The 22184-nt window shown below is 50.4% G+C and overlaps 9 protein-coding genes across 9 annotated transcripts; 3 read left to right on the top strand and 6 right to left on the bottom strand.

Moving 5' to 3' along the window:
• Window positions 1-446: 446 nt before the first annotated feature.
• Window positions 447-1564, top strand: N7457_007295 (SET domain-containing protein; the record flags this gene model as incomplete). Its single annotated transcript, XM_057178338.1, has 2 exons — window positions 447-1268; window positions 1322-1564. 2 exons carry the CDS (start codon window positions 447-449, stop codon window positions 1562-1564), a joined length of 1065 nt encoding a protein of 354 aa, XP_057030082.1.
• Window positions 1565-1828: 264 nt separating this feature from the next.
• Window positions 1829-2693, bottom strand: mog1 (Ran GTPase-binding protein MOG1; the record flags this gene model as incomplete). Its single annotated transcript, XM_057178337.1, has 2 exons — window positions 1829-2501; window positions 2617-2693. 2 exons carry the CDS (start codon window positions 2691-2693, stop codon window positions 1829-1831), a joined length of 750 nt encoding a protein of 249 aa, XP_057030081.1.
• Window positions 2694-3215: 522 nt separating this feature from the next.
• N7457_007293 (NYN domain-containing protein) lies at window positions 3216-4982 on the bottom strand (the record flags this gene model as incomplete). Its single annotated transcript, XM_057178336.1, has 2 exons — window positions 3216-3845; window positions 3894-4982. 2 exons carry the CDS (start codon window positions 4980-4982, stop codon window positions 3216-3218), a joined length of 1719 nt encoding a protein of 572 aa, XP_057030080.1.
• An 812-nt stretch (window positions 4983-5794) lies between these two features.
• On the top strand, window positions 5795-6178 carry N7457_007292 (heat shock 9/12 family protein; the record flags this gene model as incomplete). The annotated part of the gene is made up of 3 exons (XM_057178335.1): window positions 5795-5828; window positions 5890-6082; window positions 6136-6178. The coding sequence occupies 3 exons, from the start codon at window positions 5795-5797 to the stop codon at window positions 6176-6178; spliced, it is 270 nt and encodes an 89-aa protein (XP_057030079.1).
• A 379-nt stretch (window positions 6179-6557) lies between these two features.
• Window positions 6558-7436, bottom strand: N7457_007291 (uncharacterized protein; the record flags this gene model as incomplete). The annotated part of the gene is made up of 1 exon (XM_057178334.1): window positions 6558-7436. One exon carries the CDS (start codon window positions 7434-7436, stop codon window positions 6558-6560), a length of 879 nt encoding a protein of 292 aa, XP_057030078.1.
• A 167-nt stretch (window positions 7437-7603) lies between these two features.
• Window positions 7604-9915, top strand: cog6 (Golgi transport complex subunit COG6; the record flags this gene model as incomplete). Its single annotated transcript, XM_057178333.1, has 2 exons — window positions 7604-7894; window positions 7960-9915. 2 exons carry the CDS (start codon window positions 7604-7606, stop codon window positions 9913-9915), a joined length of 2247 nt encoding a protein of 748 aa, XP_057030077.1.
• A 429-nt stretch (window positions 9916-10344) lies between these two features.
• N7457_007289 (uncharacterized protein) lies at window positions 10345-12955 on the bottom strand (the record flags this gene model as incomplete). Its single annotated transcript, XM_057178332.1, has 3 exons — window positions 10345-10565; window positions 10630-12817; window positions 12866-12955. 3 exons carry the CDS (start codon window positions 12953-12955, stop codon window positions 10345-10347), a joined length of 2499 nt encoding a protein of 832 aa, XP_057030076.1.
• A 788-nt stretch (window positions 12956-13743) lies between these two features.
• mrsA (putative mitochondrial carrier protein) lies at window positions 13744-14987 on the bottom strand (the record flags this gene model as incomplete). Its single annotated transcript, XM_057178331.1, has 7 exons — window positions 13744-13792; window positions 13852-14296; window positions 14345-14401; window positions 14472-14564; window positions 14622-14754; window positions 14826-14861; window positions 14919-14987. Coding segments are annotated over 7 exons (882 nt in total), but the record flags the coding sequence as incomplete, so codon positions are not given.
• A 1882-nt stretch (window positions 14988-16869) lies between these two features.
• Window positions 16870-22153, bottom strand: N7457_007287 (uncharacterized protein; the record flags this gene model as incomplete). Its single annotated transcript, XM_057178330.1, is given in 10 exon segments — window positions 16870-16953; window positions 17047-17893; window positions 17975-18521; window positions 18579-18926; window positions 19787-20437; window positions 20498-20891; window positions 20904-21672; window positions 21731-21855; window positions 21923-21979; window positions 22076-22153. 10 exon segments carry the CDS (start codon window positions 22151-22153, stop codon window positions 16870-16872), a joined length of 3900 nt encoding a protein of 1299 aa, XP_057030074.1.
• Between the last annotated feature and the right edge of the window lie 31 nt (window positions 22154-22184).

The following is a 22184-nucleotide window of genomic DNA, read 5'->3' as shown; positions in this document are numbered from 1 at the left end:
GACCTGTCTGATTGCTTGCTTGATAGAACAAGAACATAATTAAATGCGTCCATTTGGGGCTTCCTACAACTACCTCCCAAGCAGCTAAAAATTATAGCCTACAACTCAGTATACAACACGTTACAAGCCCAACTGCTGTGTCCAAATGGATTCTGCAGTCGAGGTGGATCAAATAGACTACTCCGCTAAAAATCAAGATTAGCCAATGAAAGCGACAAATATACACTCGTGTGGGACCGCCGCCAATCACTTGCAGTCGCTTGGATAGCCTCACTGGCCCTTCCCTCGAGGAGGCGAATAAATCGACCCACTCGCGAGAACCAAACGGAAGCCTCAGAGTGGTTCCTCAATTGTCCAATGTGCGTGCCAAAGATTCTTCCAAATTGACGTAGGAAAAAAAAAGGCCCATTTTAGAAACCAACTACATATCAATTCCCCAAAGCACCATGTCCCAACTTGTATATATCACCACCGAACCCTCGGACCAGACTCTCGTAGACGGGATCTCCCAGAGGCAGCCCGATTGGATCCACCCACACTTAATTGAGAGCATCGACCCGATCAAAGGACGCCAATTTCGAGTCTCCGGTCCCATTCTCAAAGGCGCTTGTCTCCTGGTGGATCGCCCGTACGCAGTCATCCCCGTTGTGGACGAGCCAGCAGACAACGACAGCCTCATCTGCAGCAATCCCGCTTGTAATCGTGCGGCTCCTCGCCACGCGCGGACTCCATGTCCGAATGCTTGTATCCCCGATGTGACCTGGTGCAGTAGCACATGTCGAGACGCTGATCAAGCTCGACATGAGTTCGAATGCACTTGGCTCAAGCGATATGCCGGTCCGATCCGGTCCAAATGGAGTGAATATGATTTTGGCATGCTGTGGGTGATTGTTCGTCTGCTTGCGGCGCGACATAGCCAGATGCATGGTCAGCCGGCAATTGGTGCCTCGTCGACCCAGCACTGGAAAGATGGCTGGAATGGTATTGAATCGCTCTGTGGATCGTCGGATACTTGGCCCCATGACAAGGTTCGATCTTGGTCTACTCTTGTGAAGAAATATCTGCAGAACAGCCCGGCCCTGGCCCATGGGATGAGTGCAGACCGGGTTCTCCATCTCATCTGTCAAGAAGAGGCAAATTCATTTGGTCTTTATCCGCGAGAAACAGGCCGTTTCCCGGTGCCGTACCCTCCAGTCGATAGAGGGGAACAATATGCTGCAGCTGTTTATCCCACTGCAGCAATCGCTAACCACTCTTGTCTGCCAAATGTGAGACATATTCTCCGAATGCGTGAATAGAAAAGTGCTAACCTGTGAACAAGATCATCCATAAAGCCGACGACAAAGGCCGCATGGTATTCACTGCGTCCCGTGACATTTTCCCGGGCGAGGAGTGTTGCATCTCGTACTTCGACTTGACACAAAACACAGATCTCACTTCGCGCCGTGAACATCTTCGAAAATCATTCCGCTTTGTATGCCAGTGTGAACGATGTGTCGCTGAAGAGCCAGACGAAAACGAACCAACGGAATGGGATGTGATGCCAATGATGGATATGTTATGAGAATTGCCGGCTGTTTGATTTATAAAACCTTCTTATATAGCGCTATACCACAATACACCTTTTGATTTATATTCTACATATTCTACATATATACCTCTACACTAAGTTATATGATGCTCTGTATGCACGAGAGAAAACTCGCAAGTCAGTTGATTGCATTTCTATCTACCCAATGATCCAAATGGCGTTGTCCCAGATCCCAATTCCTCCAGACCTTTTGCAGTCAAATCCATCCAACCAAGGTCCAATTCGTAGAAAGGAACACTAAACAAACAGTCCCCAATCACAAATCTCCAATCTTCCAATCAACGCAGCAACAGTCTCCTCCGCAACAACCTCCTCCAACGACAAACCTCTAGGATCCCCACTCTTATCAAACTCCTCATGAGGCACATTGAAAAACACCAAAAGATCCGTCTCCTGGACCTCCAGCCGAACAAGCAAAAAGTGACAAGTCAGCTTCGAAACCTGCGGCAAGCCATTCGACTCCCCATTCATCTGCGCACCAAGCACAGCCGAGTCCGCCATACCAGCAGCAGCGCCATCCGCAGACGCCGGGATGCGGGCGGCGGCGCCGCGCACCGGGGCCGTGAAAGAGACGACGCCTCGATACGCCTTGATAGTGGAAGCGGGCGAAGGCGAGGACGAGGCAAGACGGACTTCGACTAGCTGCGGGGGCTTGATCACCTGCATGGTGTCGCCTTCGTCGCAGAGGTCGTGCAGGTGGTACAGGGCGGCGGCTTGGTCGACTGTTTCTGCGGTGGCGCTTGCGGCGCTGCCGCTGCCCGGTGCGGCGGTTGGTTGCTGGTGGTTGAGCGCGGCGAGGGTGCTTAGTGCTTCATCTTGTGGCACGCGCTGGTTGATTTCGATGATGACGTTGGAGAGCGTGGTTGGTGATAGCCAGAGCTCTTGGTGGTCGGGGACTTCGCGGAGAGTGCTGGTTTTATGTTAGCTGTGTAATCTTATGAGATATACGTATGATGTTTATTGAATAAGGGATAATATGAAGCAATCAAATGCAAAATTGATACATGGGGGGGTTGTATACTAACCTCGAATCAATCCAGCCTTGTGGCACAACGCCTCGAATGGCTCCGCCGAAGAACTCTTGCTCTGTGAATTGCGACATGTTGTTTTTGGTATATGTCTGAGTCGTAAATGAGAATTTGAGAATATTCCCCCTTTTTTTTTGTTTATCTGCTTTGGTGTTGCTGGTTGTGATGAACAGATCCAAGTTCGAAATAAATTGCCAAGAGCGGATTTTTTCTCCGATCACTTTGGCTGTGAAAGTCGACGGCCGGACAGGAGATGATAGAGACGAACTTGAAGAGTAACCCAGACTCCAGACAGGGATTATATAGTTCTGACCGATCAGTCTACGTAGGTCGACAAGCAAGCGTGCATGAGGCAACAGTGCGGGCGGGTGTTTTCCGTCCAATGACGTCCATTTGGCGGGGTGTTGACTCAGAAAATGGGACTACGGGCTGTTGTATATGCACTACGATTTAGCGAATGACTCGAGCATATTTAGCGAAGTCTTTGAGTCAGAATAACGACGAGAGGAACATGTCCTGATTTCATTTCATACTTGTCATTGGCCAGCAGGAATAGCGAGTAAATATTCGTCATCTCGAATGTCATTTAGCCTCGCCTAGTATTCAAAAAGCTCTTCCACGTACGGATCCAGTTCAACAAGCTTGAACTGCTCACCCCACTGCTGCCGAAACTCCTTCTTGCGGTATGCATAGCTTGTGCCCGAGGCGAAGCTCACAAGCTCAACAATCCAACCGCGCTGTAGCGCGCGCTCAACCATTTTCATGAAGCCACCGGAGAATTCTGCCACTGCCGCATCACCCGTCGCTAAGACAATTGTCGCCGGTTTATCGGTGTCTAAAAGGCTCTCGAGGATCTTCAGATGCAGAATTTCGTCCACACCTTGCTCAACCCATCGCTCACCAGAGGCAGCGACCGTTTCAGGACCGCTGGATGCCCCCTGAGAACCGGAACCAGAGTTCTTCCAGGACTTGTTGCGACGGGGTGTGATGGGCTTCGTGGGCTTCATCTTGTGGACACGCTCAAGGATATTCGGTTCGTAGCCCAATCTCTCGGCTTCGTCAACGCAAGGAAGGCGATCGGAACCCACCAAGACTCTCTTGGCGGTCTGACGCTCGCGTTCCATAATCAACGCAAGGTTGGCAAAGGACATGTGGACACGACGAATACGAGTCGAAAGAGGAATGTTTCGCGAGGCTTTCACCGAATCGTGGAATCCCACCAGGATCTATGAGGATTAGTTTGAGAATTAGGAAGGAGTAAACTCGAAACCTACATTCGACATATCAACAAAGATATGGATAGGTTGTGAATGAATACTCTCGCTAGTCTCAACTGGTAAGGCCTGTCCCACATGGTATGCGAGCTTGGCATAATCAGGGAACTCTCGAAGGAGTCGGGTCATCAACGCAGCTCTGCGCTCTGAAATTGACTGGTACAAGGCGGACCGAATGCGAGTACCTCCAGAAGCAAGGCCCGGGTTGGTGCTCAGTGTCCAGTCTTGATCATCGTATGAAGACGGCGGCGTATCATATTGGTTATTCTTCACTTCAGGTGCGCCAACTTGAGATGGAACGAATGCAAAGGCGTCGTATTTGCCAGGCATGGGACGATCAAAGATGAAACTTGCGTCCGAATCTACTCCGGCACTACCTTCGGAAGAGAATGGGTCATTTCGAAAACCTTTTCCACGAGATCGAGGCTTGCGTTTCACTTTGGGGGTAGTATTTTCATCGCCGGCTCTGGTGACTGTCTTTGTAGGCGTCCGTGAAATATCAAATGTCACATTGGTATTCTTTGCAAGAGGCTCATGACCCGAGGGACGCTTCAAAATTGAAAATGAGTGATATTCGACAGAAGCACGGGATGTGGAGTCAGAAGCATAGTTGGTGATGGTGTCCTTGAGTACCCGACGCTTTCTTTCGCCAATGATCGGAGAGGTGCTGCGTGGAACAGCGCCAGTGCATTCAGTGTTGGAGGAGTCGGAAAATGAGCCATCTTTGACGGACCCTTGAGATGGACTGGAAGGCAAGATATCAAATGAGGATTGACCTTTTTTCAGGTCGGGGTTGGTGGTCAACAATGTTGGTGTGACACTAGTAGAAGCAGGGTCTTCATGAAGAAGCTTCCAAAGCGGGCCAAAGTCACCTAGCCGAGTGCGACTCGGCTGAAGCCTAGATGACGTGAAGCCTTTGCGACTGTCGTGAGGAGAAGCATCCACGGATTGTTCTTCGTGAAATAATCGGAATGTAGATTCATTGTGGTGACTGGGCCCCGCACTGCCCCCGTTGATGGGCGACCTCAGTAGGTGGTGCACTTGAGCGAAGCCCCAGTTTGAACCCTCGGTGGAGTCCGAAGGGAGCATTGACGGCTAGATGGGATAGAAACAAAGGGTATATGTGTGATTGTGAGTCGGTGATTGGAATAGAGCAAAAAGATAAAGAAGAGACGCAAATGTGGTGTCACGGTGATAACGATCAGGCTGATAATCACGGTGAATCAGACGATGATGCATGAAGAAGAACGAATCTTATCCACATAGTGAGCCTGAACGAAAGAATGGAGACATGCAGCAAATAAGTTGATAGAAGATGGATGAGTCGGTGCCCAAGAGGTGACGATAGGCGGTGAGGGGTTCTGCAAAGACTGACCGCTCCCTATTTTGCTCTGGTGTCTTATCTCTTTTTGCCGATAAGATGAGTCATGTGACTATCACCAATCTTGGATCTCTAAACCTTAAATCCTTGGCACCTTCGTTATTGACGTCATCGCTGGAAATAGACCTACAGTATATGTACTCGAGTATGACCAGGCGCACAGTTCGTTTCCCCTTGTCCTATAGAGTACACTGTACGCTGAAAGCAAGTTATGTAACCGAGTACTAGTAGATAATCTGATTAATGGAATCATCGTCCAGGGTTATGTCATATTTGGTCCGCGGTCACTATCCAAATAAAGCTCTAATAACGTAGGTGGTCACCATATTCACAATAAATGAGGTTGATCACGATAGCAAACTGTAGGCAACGTCATATTTCTTCTTTGTACAGGGAGACAAACAAATGTTCGGCATACATAAACCCTCTTCCTGCCTCAACTACTTTGACTTCAGCAACACCTTCAATTTCTGCAAAGAGCCTACACAACTGGATTCTATTCTCAACCACTATCATCATCATGTCTGACACCGGCCGTAAAGATTTCACAACTAGTATGTCATATTTCTCTGCTCTGCTTGCCAAGACCGAGTTGCTGACCATATCTTCCTACAGAGGCAAAGGAGGAGCTCACTCCTGATTCCACCAAGTCCACCCAGGAGCAGGTCAAGGAGACTGTCACCGATGCCGGCGATCGTGTTGCTCGTGGCCTCCAGACCGATGAGAGCAAGGGTGCTGGCCAGGAGGCTTTCGATAAGACCCAACGTGCCAGTGACAACCACGCCCATGGCGGTGCCACCAGTTCCATGTAAGTCATGTTGCCCTTGGCACTCGAGAGAAAAGGTGCTAACCATATTTCAGTGGTGACAAGGTCAAGAATGCTCTCGGACTCGGAGGCAACTAGGACGACCTCTTTTCGAATTGAGTGATCATTGTCATGATCATTGCTCATCTCGCAGGCAGCCCTGCTTTCACGACACAGCCGCAGTTCATGATATCTTTCGCTTTTCCATACCCATAAGACTTTTCAAGGAAATCTATTGCCTTCCAATTTAAAAAAAAACCCATCATCCTTCATCTAGAGCAAATGTAGTAGCTTTAAATAGCCTTATGAAGGATATCAGAATGTTAAGTCCAATAAATCTACCTAAAATAGCCGCAATACTGCAAGCACTCCCATAACTTCATTGCATTTAAGGGGGGCCAAATGAGTTGATTGAAACAAGGGCTTATAACTGACTTGGATCTTCTGATCATCTGAAGTGCCGAAGGGGGATGTAGCTTTAACGTGGCTCGACTATACGGCCGAGGATTGAGTCTCGTTGTCGCGTAAGCCGTGCTAGCTCGTGCTCTAGCTCTTTATATTTTTTCCGTGCCCCTGTTGTATCCTTAGGAAGATCCTGGAACGCCCTTACGCGGCCTTGCAGCGACTTGACTGTCTCCCGCATCTTGATAACATTATCTTCCTCCACGATCAGCTCCTTGATGGTTGGACCTTGGGGCTGAACTCTTTCCAGCGACGCAATGCGATCTTGGTGCTCCCCAACCTTGATCGCAAGTGTCTTTGTACCGCGAGTCCATTCCGACGTTAAACTTTGTGTATCGGAAGGTGTTTCGTATGCCACATCAGTTTTCAAATCTTCAAACTCCGCCTGTAGCCGTACCAGCTCTTTTTGAAGATATTGATGCAGTGTGTCGACTTTTGCGACTTGTTGCTGGGCGGAGAACTCCTCCACCGTGAGCTCCACAATCGACTGCGCCAGATCCCCCGGGGTTGGATTCAAGGTATTTCCCAGGGCTGCTGCGCAGCCGGCAAGATCTTCTAGATCACGTCTTCCTCTTTCATCCAAACACATCTCCACTTCGTCAAGAAGTTGATTCTTCTGTTGTTCGTGGGGGTCTTTGCGTTCAAACTCTTCCCGTATTTTGTGCGACTGAACAGCTTCTTCGCGCGCTAGGTGCTGTAGAGAGGCTTCTTCATCTGCAGCATCATTGGCAGCAGCCAGGGTCAGGAGGACGCGAAGGGTATCTTCATTGCGCTCGAACTTGGGGACTGGTTTGGGGGCATATTGTCGATTGAGCCAGGAGTTCACATACGCCCAATCCTTAGCTTGAATCGCAGCCTGGCGGGCTTTAGCCGGTGAAACAAGTGGACTATCCATGAAATAGAGTCGCAAAGCAATTCCAAGAATGAATGAACGGAATTGAGGGGTGAAGATAAACAGAGTAAATGTGCAGGCGATAAGATACGCCCAAGGCGGTCGATGCGCCAAGCTGCGAGGTTGTCCTCTACTTCCCCACTGACCTTTACGGGGTTGCTCAAACAACAATGGCCAGCTACTTTCCGCCAAGTGGCAGCGCCAGCAATGGTGCCAGGAGCCCGATTGTGTCATCCCCATTATCCCCGCCCCCTCATCGCTCGACTGCCCTCACCAACCGGCTGACAACGGTACTGTCGGCATCATATGCGGACTCGGACATTCGGGACTCCCTCGAGACTCTGAGCTTAAGGGGGATTCACAACTCCGCAGAAACACGTCGCCAGCTACGACTAGATGTACAAAAAGAAGTCGTCGATTGCAATGCGGAGATTGTCAAGGATTTCGGCAAAGTCGCGGAGGTGAGACTCCTATTGTTCTTTGGAGATCTGAATTGGAGATTCTAACAGCTGAATGGCAACAACAGCAACTGAAACGGATCGGAACAGTGGTCTCAACATTGAACCAAACATGCGATGATATGCGCAAACGAATCAACCTCGCAAAGCAGGATACTACACCGGTGCTTGAGGAGGCCAGTGCCTTGATGGCCCAAAAGAAAGAGACCGAGACCAAGCAGCAGCTGTTGGAGGCTTTTTCGAAACACTTCTTGATTCCCGAGGAGGATTTATTGGTCCTGACATCGGCTGAGGAGCCTGTCGACGAGCGGTTCTTTGACGTACTAGCTCGCGTGAAGCAAGTGCACCACGATTGCGAGGTCTTGCTTGGCGGCGAAAATCAGCGATTGGGGCTGGAAGTGATGGAACTAAGCACCAGAAACCTCAACTCAGCTTACCAGAAGCTCTATCGGTGGATCCAGAAGGAATTCAGGTCCCTGAATCTCGAGGATCCTCATATCAGCAGTTCGATCCGCCGTGCTCTACGGGTGCTAGCAGAACGCCCGAGTCTCTTCCACAGCTGCTTGGATTTCTTTGCGGATGCACGGGAATATGTGCTGTCTAATGCGTTCCACTATGCACTAACGGATGCTGTCTCTGGTGCCAACGGGCCTGGTGCTGGGGATCGCACCGTCAAACCAATTGAGTTCTCAGCCCATGACCCGCTCAGATACATCGGTGACATGCTTGCGTGGGTGCATTCAACAACAGTATCGGAGCGAGAGGCTCTTGAGGCATTGTTTGTTGATGACGGCGACGAACTCGCCCGTGGAATACAGGCCGGCCTGAGTAGCGAGCCTTGGTCACGCATTGATCAGGACCAAGAAGTTACCTTTGATGGCCAAAAAGCTCTCAGTGACTTGGTAAACCGCGACCTTACTGGAGTGTCTCGGTCCCTGCGACAGAGAATTGAGCTCGTCATTCAGAGCCACGAAGACCCTGTTACTTGTTACAAGGTGGTGAACCTACTATCCTTCTATCGTACGACCTTCATCAAACTGGTCGGCGCACAATCTCACTTGGTGGAATTGATCCAAACCTTGGAAAAGTTCACTCTTAGCCAATTTGAGACATTGATGCGCGATCAGATCAGCGCCTTGGCAGGCGACAACCTTGCCCTGGCTCCACCAGATGACTTGTCACCCCCACAGTTCCTGTTAGACGCATTAGAAGATCTCGAAGTACTCATGAAGACCCATGAGACTTCCGTCGGACCAGAAGATTCGTCCTCTGACGAGAATAACGAGAACCCATTCACTTCTGTGCTCCGAGCCGCCTTCGACCCATTCCTGACACTGGCCCGGTCCTCATCCGATGAACTCAAGTCTACCACCGCACAGTCCATCTACCGCACCAACATCCTGCTTGCAGCCCGTGCAGCTGTGTCACCTTTCCCCTTCGCCAGCTCAACGCATGTGCCACCTCTATCTACAGCTCTGTCAACCCTACGCAACGATCTTCTCGATACCCAACACCGATTCCTCCTCGAGACATCTGGTCTCCAAACCCTCCTAGATGCCTTGAAACCTTTCTCCAAGTCCGACAAGGACTCCGAGACCGGCGCAGACAAAACCGGGAAACCAGATCACCAAAAGCCCCACCTAGCCGATCTGGCCAGTCTCCCTGCATTCCAACCCGAGTCCTTGATCACATCCAGCCAACAGCTCGACGACTTCCTCCCGTCTGCCCTAATGGACGCAACCGATAATCTCAAGCGTGTGCAAAGCGTCTCTCTCATCCAAAGCGTCACCGAGGACGCAGTTGAGGCATTCTGCCATGACTTTGAGTTTGTCGAGGGTATGATTATTGCAGCGGATGAGACGAGAGGAACTACAAGCGTGGCTATTGGAACTGGAGACAGATCCGATGGCAAGACAGAAGCGAGCGACAAGGATGATCAAGAAGCCGAAGATGATGACGAACAATGGAGTTTGAGATCATTGTTCCCCCGAACGACTGGGGAGATTCGGGTATTGTTGAGTTGATTGGTGGTCGGGTCATATATCCGCTCTGTCTGTGTCTTTTTTATACCTCTATGTAATGCAATTGAACAAATCACGAAGGCTACTTATCTAGTCTAAATCCCGAGTCAGGCGTCGAATAAAGATCAATAGCCAACTAGGACAACCCTGAAGACCATAGAACCACATGATAATCAGCTCAGAGATCTATGGATGACCTACGGAGTATAAGTTACTAAAAAGAGGATCACAGGAAGAGGAAAGAAAATATCTTAGAAAGAACAAGAGAGATAAAAATTGTAAAAATACACAAAAATACATCCTGATATTTAATCCATTCCTATAATCGTATCAAACATACAAGTCCTCCTACAAAGAGGAGAATAGAGAGATGACCCAAGAGAGAGGAGGTGGAACCAAAAAAGGACCAAGGTTGGTTCATTCGAATCTACTCTATCCACCTCTCTCACCAAATTCTCTTGCCCAATCCTCATATTTCCGAAGCCCGTCGGGAGATACACTGGGCCGAATAGAAGACAGACTTGCTTCGAAGTCCTGGAAGATGATGGCACGGATCTGGTCCATGGGGGTGTGGAGGAGGGCCTCGCCCAGATTGCGCAGGGGACCCATGGCCGCGTCTTTGGCGAGGGCTGTTATATCCGAGCCGGAGAAGCCTGCATATATCAATTAGAAAGAGGAACCAATTTGAAAAGGGAGAGAGAGGGAGAGAATATATACCTTCTGTGACACGAACCAGGACCTCGATATCAGCATCGCTCAGCTGGTGGTGCTGGTGACTGATAAGCCTGCGGAGCTGTTGCTCGCGGACATGGTGTTCTGGCAGAGGAATGTACTGGCGACGGACGAAACGGCGGCGTGCAGCTTCGTCGATATCCCAGGGCATATTGGTAGCAGCTAAGACCAAGACACGGCTGGCGTCGCCCTCCTTTTTCTCGCGACTTGTTTGTTCGCGGCCTGCAGCTGCGCGCTGGAGATCGGACCATTGGACCAGGAATTCGGTTTTGGAACGACGGGAGGCTTCGTGCTCGGAGCCAGATGATCGGGCAGAGAGGAGGGAGTCGATCTCGTCGACAAAGATGATGGATGGAGCGAGGGCTTTGGCGAGTCCGAATAGAGCGCGCACGAGCTTTTCGCTTTCACCATGCCATTTAGATGTTAGGCTTGATGCGGAGACGGAGAAGAAGGTGGACTTTGATTCTGTGGCTACTGCTCGTGCGAGCATAGTTTTGCCTGTGCCTGGGGGCCCGAAGAGGAGCATTCCGCGAGCTGGCTCACGAAGACCCGAGAAGAGGTCGGGACGGAGGAATGGGTAGACCACTGCTTCTTTGAGGGCCTTTTTGGCCCCCTCTAAGCCTGCGATATCATCCCAGTGTACTACGTCACCGCGGACTACGATATCGTTCAGGATCTGTCTTGCTGACTGGGGATCTACACCCTTGGGCAACTTTTCCATGACCCTCGAGATTTCACTGTCATCTTCCTCATCCTCATCTTCTGCATCACTGCCTATTGTCCGCTGATCCGAAGACTCTTGGTCACTGGACGGTGGTGTCTCCTGTCGTTTGACTGGCGGGGGTTTGCGGCGGGTTGCGCTATCCCCATTCCTTGGGGAGATAGCCAGCCGATCGACACCGTGGTGGAGGTCATCGGCACTACCAGGTGAGGGAGAAGCACGGGCCGTATCGGCAACTTGGGTGATTCTAGGCGCTGATTTTGTTCGGGGCTTATCAATCGGAGACTTTGGTTCGAGATCAAGCCGAGGTGTCACCGTCCGGGAGATATGCTCGGACTTGGTAGTTTGCATTGGATGGCTTGTTGGATGACTTGATGGTTGGCTTGACGGCTGCCTTGAAGGCTGACGGGAAGACCGCAAGGCCACAGGCTTTGGTTTGACGGATGGTTTCGGTGGTGTGGTAAAATCGGCTGGGTTCGGCATGGCTATTGGGGGAGATGGAATTCGTATTTTGGGGCTGTCGGGCGGAGGTCGAAGTCCACGAGGCGGCGGCGGTGGTTGAGTAGGCGGTTTTGGCGAGGACCTACTCGGAGATGAACGAACAGGTTCTCGCCAATGGGCAGCAGGGATCCGGTCCCCAGCCGAATCTCGGGATGTACGGATTCTCGCCTGAAGAGGCTCATCCCCAGAGCTAGACCGTGGTTCTGGCTCTCGCCGGAAGCTGGGGTCATTGGCGGCGCTGTAACGGGACGATACGAGAGCTGCTTCGCTCACAGGCTTTTCACTCGACGCAGAACGGTATATGCTACCCCAGGCCAGGCCGGCTGCCTTGGAGGCGGCATGCCTTGAGTCCTTTTTCTTCGATGCAAGCTTGACTTTCTTGCCATTTTTCTTACCATCGGTATTGCGCAAAGTTGTCAACATTGGTTTCCGGCGTTCAGGACTGGAGCCACGCGACTTGGTCTTTTCCGAAGAATTCGAGTCCACACGCAGTGCAGGCGTACCAGCCGCTGATAGAGTCGCTGGACCGGCATCGTCGAAGAATGGCGATGGTTCATAACTGTGTCTCGTTGGCAGGGCAGGGCGGCCTGGTATGGCGGCCGGTTTGGAAAGGTCGGTGTAGCCCACGGCAGGGATAGTTCCATCTCCGATCCAGCCGGGAAGGTTAGATGATGGTGATGGCGGCGGTATGCTTGGGACAGGTCTGCCTTTGGTGAGCGTAGCGCTCTCTTTATGGCCAATTGCCTCTGCGGATTCTTTCCTGCTTGCGCGGAGAGCACCTAGGAGATCGACCCGCTCTCGGCATTGAACCTCCAGCGCCCGGATGGAGTCCTGCAGGGCTTTCTCGGTTTCGGATTTCGGAGTATAATTTGACGGTACGCGGCGGGCATTGTGGTGGTAAATGGTCTCGAGGGCTGATCGCCAGGACCGCAATGCTTCCTCTTCATTGTTCTGATGTAATGAGCTTCGGGGAGCTGGTATCGGGACTAGCGCACTTACCTGGCCCTCAAAGTATACCGCGGTGGAGCATGCGAGATAGCACTCGTCGTATGTCTTCTGCATGGAAGACGCGGGCCTTGGGCGCATCATTGGGAGTAAGCAGGCCCGCCTGCATCCATTTGAGATCAAGTTGGTGGAGTTGGTGAAAGCGATGATCTCCCGCAGGTGAGGGGGAGGATTTTTCGCGTGACGTCGTCGGTTCGGCAGTCGCTGCATGCGTCCACACGATATACGATGGGGGCACACGACATCTACACACACTGGATTCTTATATGTCGATCTAAATCGGATTACCTGTAGCTTGATGAAACTTGGATATCATCTCTAACATTCCTCACGTCTATGGGTACATACAAAATACTAAAAAACATAAGTTATGTCGATGCCACAGAGAAACCCAGCCCTCTCACGAAACCAATAAAAACCCGAGGTTCCATGTTCTTAACGCCGGTCACAGGAGAGGACACATCGAATGGAAGAGCATCGAAGTATCCCAAGAAAAATAAAAAAAATAGCACCAGATTTGATCTCCGAGTCGGCTGGAAATGGCCGTGTCAATCCTTTTTCTTTTTTTTTTTGGCAACACTATACATTGCCGAAAACGCTTTTGACGACAAGCCTTCAAACATGCAAGGAAATCGTCGAACTCAAGCTATTCTGACCCGAGATGCACCGCAATGAGGGTCATTAGGCTCCGCCTAAACTCGCAAATCCATAACAGATTGTAAAAAGAACAAAGCCATGTCGCCTCGAGAGATCAAAGAAAGATTAAATGGTGCCCACAGGGATGTGGTAAATCGAACAAGTAGAACAAGGAAGGCCCGATGGATTGGACCCATGGCAAAGGGTCATGCGAGAGGATCAAGTCAGGTATTCGTTTAGTCGAGGTGCTTCTTGAAGTATGCCTTGGCCATTTCATAAGATGTCCTAGAACAAAAGTCAGTAATCATTCAAATAATGAAGCTCGATCTTAGAAAGGGACGTACCAGCAAATTGCGGTGCTAGGCATGGTGGAGATAATGCGAGGGCGCATGCCACGCAGGAAACCAGACCAGCCAAACTTGCGCTTGATGATGGCAGCGGCGTTGAACAGACCCTTTGCAGAACGCACCTCCTCGCTCTCTGCCAGACCACGGGTCTGAAGGAGTGTCTTTACGACATCAAGAGGAGTGGTGATACCAGCTGCGAAGGCACCGGCCAAACCACCCGCGATACAGTGAGTGAACGGGTCGTACTCGTTCTTAGGGTTCATTATCTTCGAGATCGACTCGTAGGCAACGAACTGAGTGGCCGTGAAAGGCACGGTCATGCAAAGTGTGGTGGGGTAGGAGACGTAGAAGGCCTGGAGACCTTCAGTACGGTAGAGGGTCTTGGCACATTGCGCCAGGCTTTTGTGAACGGAGCCGTGAACCTGCATGCGTTGCTTCATAACTAATAGACAGGTTAGCTCGTCCTAATCCATCGCCCGCAATCACTTACCATCGAATGGGTTCATCAGCGCATCGCTGGCAATAGTAGCGGATGCTCCACTCAAAGCTGTACCAAATCCCGTCAGTTACGTGCGCGAAAACAAAACTTAAGCTCAACAGCTCTCTAGGAATCTTACCAGCCGCAAAGGGATGGTGTCCGTCATCGACATTGCCACCAGCCATTTCCTTCACGATCTCGTATGTGCCGAAGTAAACCGCGTGTGCCGGACCTGCCGTCAGTTGTCAGCGTTGCGTCTCCAAATTAGGGCATGCCGATTGATACGCACCAGCGCCAACAATGACACTTGAGACACCCTTCCATAGTGTCCGCCAGCCTTCAACTCGGTAGATTGTGGAAACCGCGTTGGTCAATCCCGTGTAAAGTCCGCCGGCAGAAGGGGTCAAGATTTGCATGCGAGTCTAAAAGTGCCCAAATTGTTAGTGTTCAATCTTTCGTTAATCCAATCGCTTCATCTAGGAATCGTGCATACCTTGAGCAAATCAACGGGGTACATCACAGAGTGTTCCTTCATTCCAATCAGCCAAATCCTCACAAATCCCCCTTAACGATCGCATCGACATACCGCTACACCTGCAAAGGCACCGGCTAACATGTTTCGGCCAAGGCCATAGTTGGGAGGGAGAGCTTCATAGCTAAACCAACGCGCATCAAATTAGCTTTGGCCACATAATGGGATCCTAGTGAGCGATAGCAAGGGGACTAAGAAACCAGGATGTTCATCGGGGACAATCAAGCAACAGCTGAAGCACATCATATCTCAGACACAACATATGATGCTGTCCCTGCGTTTCTCCCAGTGTTCCCGATGCCCACCAGATTGCTTAGGGAAAAAAATCCATAGGAGCAACCTACTCGAATTCGTCCCCGGACCCTTGATCGGAGGCAGCCATGGAGCTTTCGCTAGCTCAAGGCGCAGCTTTTTCAATTGAAGAGATCGTGCAGAGCGAAAACGCGGCGATGCTGGACAGAAACCGAGGTGTTGGAATGGAAAAGTGAACGGAGATGAGATAAACGGGGATTAGGTTTGTCCGCGGAGGTTCCGAGCAAAACAGACACAATGCCTATGAGGAACAGAACCAAACACCGAATGGGAACAAGAAGCAAAGAATCAAAGGAAGATCTCCTCTTTGTTTTCTTTTTTCCACCTTGACTTTGGAATAGTCAAAGAAGGAAAGAATGGGAACTTGGCTTCTGGACACAAAAACCAGGAAACGGCGCTAGCGGGAAATAATTCAAAGCCGACCTGGGCTTATATGCTAACTTCAACCATAGCCTGCTATACATCTGCTTTTCTTTTCGATTGTGTATTAGTTCTGCCTATTGAACTAGATCTGCTTCTACTACGGAGTACTGACTCTCTAGTGATTCTCCTTGGCTTATTGGCCTTGCGTTCAACACGTATCCCTTTAGTAACTCGACGTAGAAACCGCTTATGCCGAAAACGCGGCGAGACCTCGGACCTGAGCAGTCTTCAACTAAAAGGTACAGGTACAATGCCTTTACACCCGTACAAGCCAGTCCAACTGTATTATTCGTCGAGAGGGCGTGGTATCAATACAAAAAAATCCGTAATTTGGCTCCGAGGCATCCGATGAGCGGAGTTTGCGGGCCCCAACACCTTAACTTTTTATGTAAAGTACCATACCGGTACCTTCACAGTGTCCCAACCACGGTCCCGGTACATAAAGGGTACAAGTGCAATTTTTATCAATCAGATAAGACGACCCCCTTGACAAGCCATCTGTTCGCCCTTGACCACATTTCGCCTAACTCAGGACACTATGGAGTGGAGTATCTCCCCTTCGGATTCTTCTTTGCCGTTCGAGAAGGACTTTTTTTTGTTCTTCAAGTGGGACAATTGATCTTGCTAATCGTAATGTGTCCGTATACATGTATACAGACAGGTCTCTCTGATTCAAACTCTATATACGGAGTACTTGCGGCAGAGTATTAACTTGGGCCTTCGTGCCACCGAACTTGGCATTTGAGGCGAAGCAAAACACGCGACTCTCAATCGGAGCAAACCGAGGTGCGGGCTATAGGCCGTGGACGTCCGATCTACGGACTCCATACGGAACTCTATGGCCCCGCCTTACTTGTAGACTGTGCCCGAATAGTCCTAGTTACTGCTCTTTGGATCCAAGTTAATATTCGAGGACTAGATTGCAGTATATGTCAGTTTAGCTTGAAACCAATTAGCAAACACCAGTGCGCCTGGCCTTGAACCAGTAAGAATAAGCCATCTTGATTAATTTAAATAACATGCAAACACACAAAAGAAAAAGAAAGCCCTCGTAGAATGAGGATACATGCAGATGCTTTCGCTCGTGGGAAAGTGGATGGAGGAACATAGCCCATTTCAAACCTGGAGATGAATGCTTGGAAGCGTTGCTACCGAGTAACAAGTACACGGGCAACGATTCCACCAAGGCCCGAAAGACAGCGGAGGCAAAGGAAAGGAGAGAAAAAAAGAAAAAGTATGCTGAAATTTCTTGTAAAGAAGTATTTATCGTTCATGTCGTCAATATCTCCGCAATCTGCGAGCGGATGGTTATGGTGAGTTGTGATTTACCACTCAACGTTAAATGACCAGGCACCTGGAAAGCACATGTTAGCCAGTGACAGTGAAACTACAGAGGTCTCCACTAACCATTCTTCAAATTCTCCGCAGTGTCATTCAACAAAGTCACCCTGCGCTGCGTGCAATAAGTGGTCTTATTGAGGATATCAAGCTTAAGGCCTGCTAGATCAGAAACCGGCTTCTCGAACATCTCGCTGAGACTTTCAACGGCCATCTCCAGATCCTTCTGATTATCCTCAAATATTTCAGTCAGATTGTTGCGAGCAAGGTAGAACGCAAACGCATAAGTCCACTTCAGAGTTTGGCGACATTGCTGCAGCGCCTGTGACGCGGTGTCAAGGAACTGAACCTCAATCCAAGACAGACCAGATTGAGACTGAAGACTAGTCATCTTTTTCTCCGTCTTCAGGTACAAATCTTTGTCGAGCTTAGCAGACTGCTCGTGATTCGCATACCGATTATAATAATGCAGATAACGCTCCAGGGACGAACGCGATTTAGCTTGAGCACTGCGCGCGTCTGCGCCGGACTTTTCTTCATATCGGTTGCAGTTATACCAGCTGGTGCCATGCTCAGACCAGAGGCCCATACACATCCAGCAAAATTCGTACTTGCACTTGCGACAAGTCATGTGGTTACAACCGCCATTCTTCTCGATAGTGGAGTTACACTTAGCACACTCTTTCGTGTTTGCAGAGATCCAGTTGGCAGTCTCGGAGTCATCTTCGCATTTTTGAAGCCACATCTTGACCAGTTTGCAAGGTGCGGGCTGATGGTCATTGAGAGAACAGCCGAAACAGAACTCATGCTTGCAGAGACATTGAACCGTTGGGACTATACGGCGGAGATCACGACTCCTGACCCAACAGTCAATGGCGTACTGACAGTTTGGAGCTGGACACCATTTCAAGTTTTCCTTGTCGTCAACGTACGTTCGAGTGAGAAGTTCGCGGTATCTAGTATGAGGTACGCGGTCAGCCAGTCCTTTCAGAATGAAGCCCCCCAAAGCAACTACCCCCAGAGAACAAAGGACTCACCTTCCTTGCAGCTCCTTTGCTACGAGCAAGTCCAGCGACTTTGAGTCCACAATGCGATGACAACCATCGCCTGGACACTGAATCCGCGCAGCTTCCCCTTCATCCTTAATCTTCTGTCCTAGGTATTGCCGATAACAGTCGACACAAAACCGGTGCTCACAGCGCATGGCGTATGTCTCAAGGTCATCGCCATCCTCACAGCAGATGTCACATGTGAAGCCCGGGATGACCTGCGTCTTTGGGTTCCACTCTGAGGTCGACCCAAGACCTGCCTGCTCCAAAGTCTTCTCCGGATACTCCATATAGGACTCGATCAACTTTTCTTTGTTCCACCGTCCGAACCGCAATAGGATGGCCGCCGACTCTGGCGGCAGTCCAAGGATGGCGCAAACCTCGTTAACTTGGCCGAGCTGCTCATGATCAATATCGGAAGGTTCAAGAACCTTGAACTCGACTTCATATGGCTTCTTTTTATGCTTGATGAGATCTTTATCGTCCGAGAATCCGGTGTCGAGATCGTCGTAATCTGCTTCCACCCAAGGCACACCTTGTTAGTCGCCGATACAATTCAAGGGCAACTGAACGAAGATCAGACGATACGTACCTTCCCCTAAGCTATCGTCATCGGATCCCTGGGTGCCTAAGAAATCCCCTTGACTGGAGACGTCACTCATGAACTCATCGTCGGAGTCCATGCTGGCGGTCGTGGAGGCGGGTGTCGCGGAGATCCCTTTCTTCTGCACCTCGAACCCCGGACTTGCTCGATCCGTCGTCTCGGTGGTTATGGACTCGCTTTTTGCTGAGCGTCGATCGGAGAATGTCGAAGTGGCGTTCCGGGAGCCGTGGGCGGCTTTTGGCAGTGGCTCGTCCTTGTCCGTAATCGCCGCCTCGGCCGCCTTTCTCTTTCGTGTTTTGGGAGTCGTGGTGAGCGAGGGGGCGGCAAAGACGCCGGCTGAGGAAGAGAAATGATGATGATACGTATCGAACGCCACACCTCACTAGGCAAAACCTGTGATGGGCGCGGATACTGGTTGGAGGGGAGAGTGGGGAAGGGTGAGATGGAGCTCCGGGGGGGTTTGTTGGGCCTTCGGGGGGCGAAGAAGCCCGAAGCGGTCGAGGTTCGAACCCGAGATGCTACGATTTTCGGCATCGATATTAGTTACTGCGGTTCTATCCGGTTTAAATCCCCTGGTAATATCTCCAAGCGAAGGTTTGAAGTCGACTAGCTGGAGTATCTCAGCCTCTTTCAGCCCGTTGACTCACATCTGAATCATTGCTGGCCTATACATCATGGGCCCATTTGCTGCTCTAGCCTTGTTTGTCTTGGGCTAGGCTCCCGCTGTGAATTATAGGTCCTACGCAAGAAGACCGAGTACATATTCACATCTTTAGGTATGTATCTACCCGTGGTAACCTGATATGCCAAGAAAATGGTGCCTCTAATGGAGTCCAAGAAAGACTCCGTAGTATATCTGTATTAAGTGTGGCCTTTTAACTACCAGGTCACTGCGTTCGGGCTATCTCATTAGGGGACGAATAAATGAGACAAGATATTTGAAGAGATATACATAAATAGGCACCCATATATATACTTGTTTTACTGTTTCACGAAAAAGTATGATGGCGAGCCTATGAGGGGCCAGTTAAGGGGCTGTATATATTATCCAAACTATACTTCAAGCCACACGGAGTATACCTCTAGCATAACCCGAATGCATTTGAGGCACACCATTTAGACCAGTAGACTTAGAGGGTAAAAAGAAAAATATATTTGATTTTGTTTGAAAACAGGTGGTATCTACTCATCATCACTCTCCTCCTCGGATTCCTCCTCGCTACTCTCCTCCTCAGCCTCAGCCAGCCAATCAACAAATTGCTGGGACTGGCTGCGGACAGCCCTCATCTCCTCAGTCTTACTGGAGCGCTCATCATTCCACCACTGGTCATAGGCCTCTTCTTCGATGAGATCAAGCTCGTACAAAGATTTGGCAGTAAAGAGGAGAACAGTGTCACCCTTGTTACGGTTAATGAGATCCTGCTGAAGTAGGACCAGGAAGTCAACTTGGTCGTTCTTCTGCTCCTTGTTGCGATCGAACAGAGTGCGTTCAACGACTTCCTTGTATGCCGTGAACACCTCGTTGACTGCCAGGCCGGCACCCTTGCCGGCCTCCATGAGTTGCTGGATGTGCTTCATAAAGGATGATACGATGGCGCGACGGACCTGGTTATCCGAGGCATTGGCGCTCATACGCAAAGTGACCAACTCCAACTGGACCACATCTGCTGCTACACCTTCACGTAGACTGTCAAACAAGCTGACAGATGCGTCGTGATGGAAGTTATCAGCCTCCTCGTCTGCAGAGAAACTACTGCGCTCAGATCGTGCCCAAGAGGTATTCGAGACCTCAGATGACAATGTGGAGATGGAAGCGGAAGACAGTGAGAGGTGAGGCATGCGGTAAACTAGAGATGACCTGGAGTTAGCAGTCCGATTTCAAAAAGACAAACGAGGGGACAACTTACCAAGACCTGATGAGGCAACGCTCACATCATCGTCCTCATCATCTTCTTCCTCACCGTGAATAAACTCATAACCTTCGCCTCCTTCACCAACAACCGCCGGATCGTTCTTGCCAACGCTTCCATCGTTTCGGGTTTTTGTGATGCGCGTCCCGCTCTCCACGGAAATTCCATCTGCGATTTTAACACCGTAAGACAGGAGAGCTCCCGGTGCGACGGTACAGTCCTTGCCAAGAACGACGCCATCAGCGATGATCGCTCCACGGACGTCTGTGCCGTCCCCAATCACGACATCATCCCAAATATATGCACCGTCCAATTTGACGTTGCGGCCGATCTTGCAATTCCGGCCAAGAACGGAGTTGTGAACTTCTGCGCGGTCTCCAATGCTCGTTCCCTTTCCAATGACTGTGCGGCGCCCGATCACGCAAGAGCGTGCTAGGGTCACCCCGGTTTCTTGGTACATGCTACCCTTGCGAAGAGTGTACGTGTGACCAGGAAGGAGGTTCGTATCAGGGCATAAGGGATAAGTCCAGCGCGAAAGAATATCTTTGCTGATAGCGTCATAAGCCTTCAGGTTGCGCACGCGCGCGGCGTAGTGGTCCTTAATGATGTATGTGTGCAGAGTCTTGCCGTTGAGCTCGTAATCTTTCAAGACACCATACAAGTAGTGCTTCCGGGGGGATTGGTAATCGAAACTATCAGACCACAAGCTCAGCACATCCGGGGTGCAAATATCGATGCTGCAGTCGATCAGGTCTTGGCGGATATCCAGCTCGGGGTGCTTGAGAATGATTTCGGCGTCAATATTCAGACGAGACAGCTGGTCTTCATCTGCATGGCGATCGATTTCCTCGTAGTGGAGACAGCGGTCCTTGGTAGGGTCAATGACGAAGACCGGTGAAATCGAGGAGGACTTGGTCCTGTGTTGTAGGCCAGCTTCCCGTAGCACCATGGTCATGATAGCGTTCTTATCGGTTTCTCGGCGGGCTCGGTGCTGGGCCAACGCACCCTCGATGGGCAGGTTGCTAATCACATCGCCGCTCACGACAATGAAGTCTCCAGTAATCAGATGTTTGCCGTCCAAGTCGCGCATAACGTCACCGACAGAGGTGGAGGTCGATTTGAGGAAGGTCAGTTGCTTGAAGGGAGAAGATAAGGCCCTCCATTTCGATGCACTAGGTCTTCGTGTCAGCCCTGCCATGCGTAGCAGAGAAATTTCCTAGGACAGCCTACTTGATGTATTTCTCCAACTGGTTCGAGTGTGCGCCTCCATAGAGGAAAACCTCCTCCACACCCGCATTGGCCAGGAACTCGAGAGTGTATTCGATCAAAGGAGTATTTGCGAGCGGCAAAAGGCACTGTAGATATTGGTTCGTTATTTTCAAGATCTTGGGGTGTGGGCGCTTTGCTGAAAGAAGGACATACTCGAGGCTTGTCGCGGGTAAAGGGTTCGAATCTCGTCTCAAAGGTATCCGCGAGCACCTAAGCAGATACGCAAGTCAGTAAATGTAGACCACATAGGTAAAGAGGATTTCAGCGAGAGCAGTGCGCAATCGTCTACTAATGGGCCGGACATACCACAGCCTGGAAGGTCTCCTCCACTTCCTCCGCCGCATTTTGCTTGGGCTTTTGCCCACCTTTCTGCTTGGGGGCCATTGCTGCAAATGATGTCAGGAACAGATTCTCT

The sequence above is a fragment of the Penicillium paradoxum genome (genome assembly GCF_028828445.1).
Source record: "Penicillium paradoxum strain IBT 22861 chromosome Unknown utg000006l_segment0_segment0, whole genome shotgun sequence".
Taxonomy (NCBI): domain Eukaryota; kingdom Fungi; phylum Ascomycota; class Eurotiomycetes; order Eurotiales; family Aspergillaceae; genus Penicillium; species Penicillium paradoxum.
Note: the sequence above shows the minus strand (reverse complement) of the source record. Positions and strands in the feature narration are given on the sequence as shown.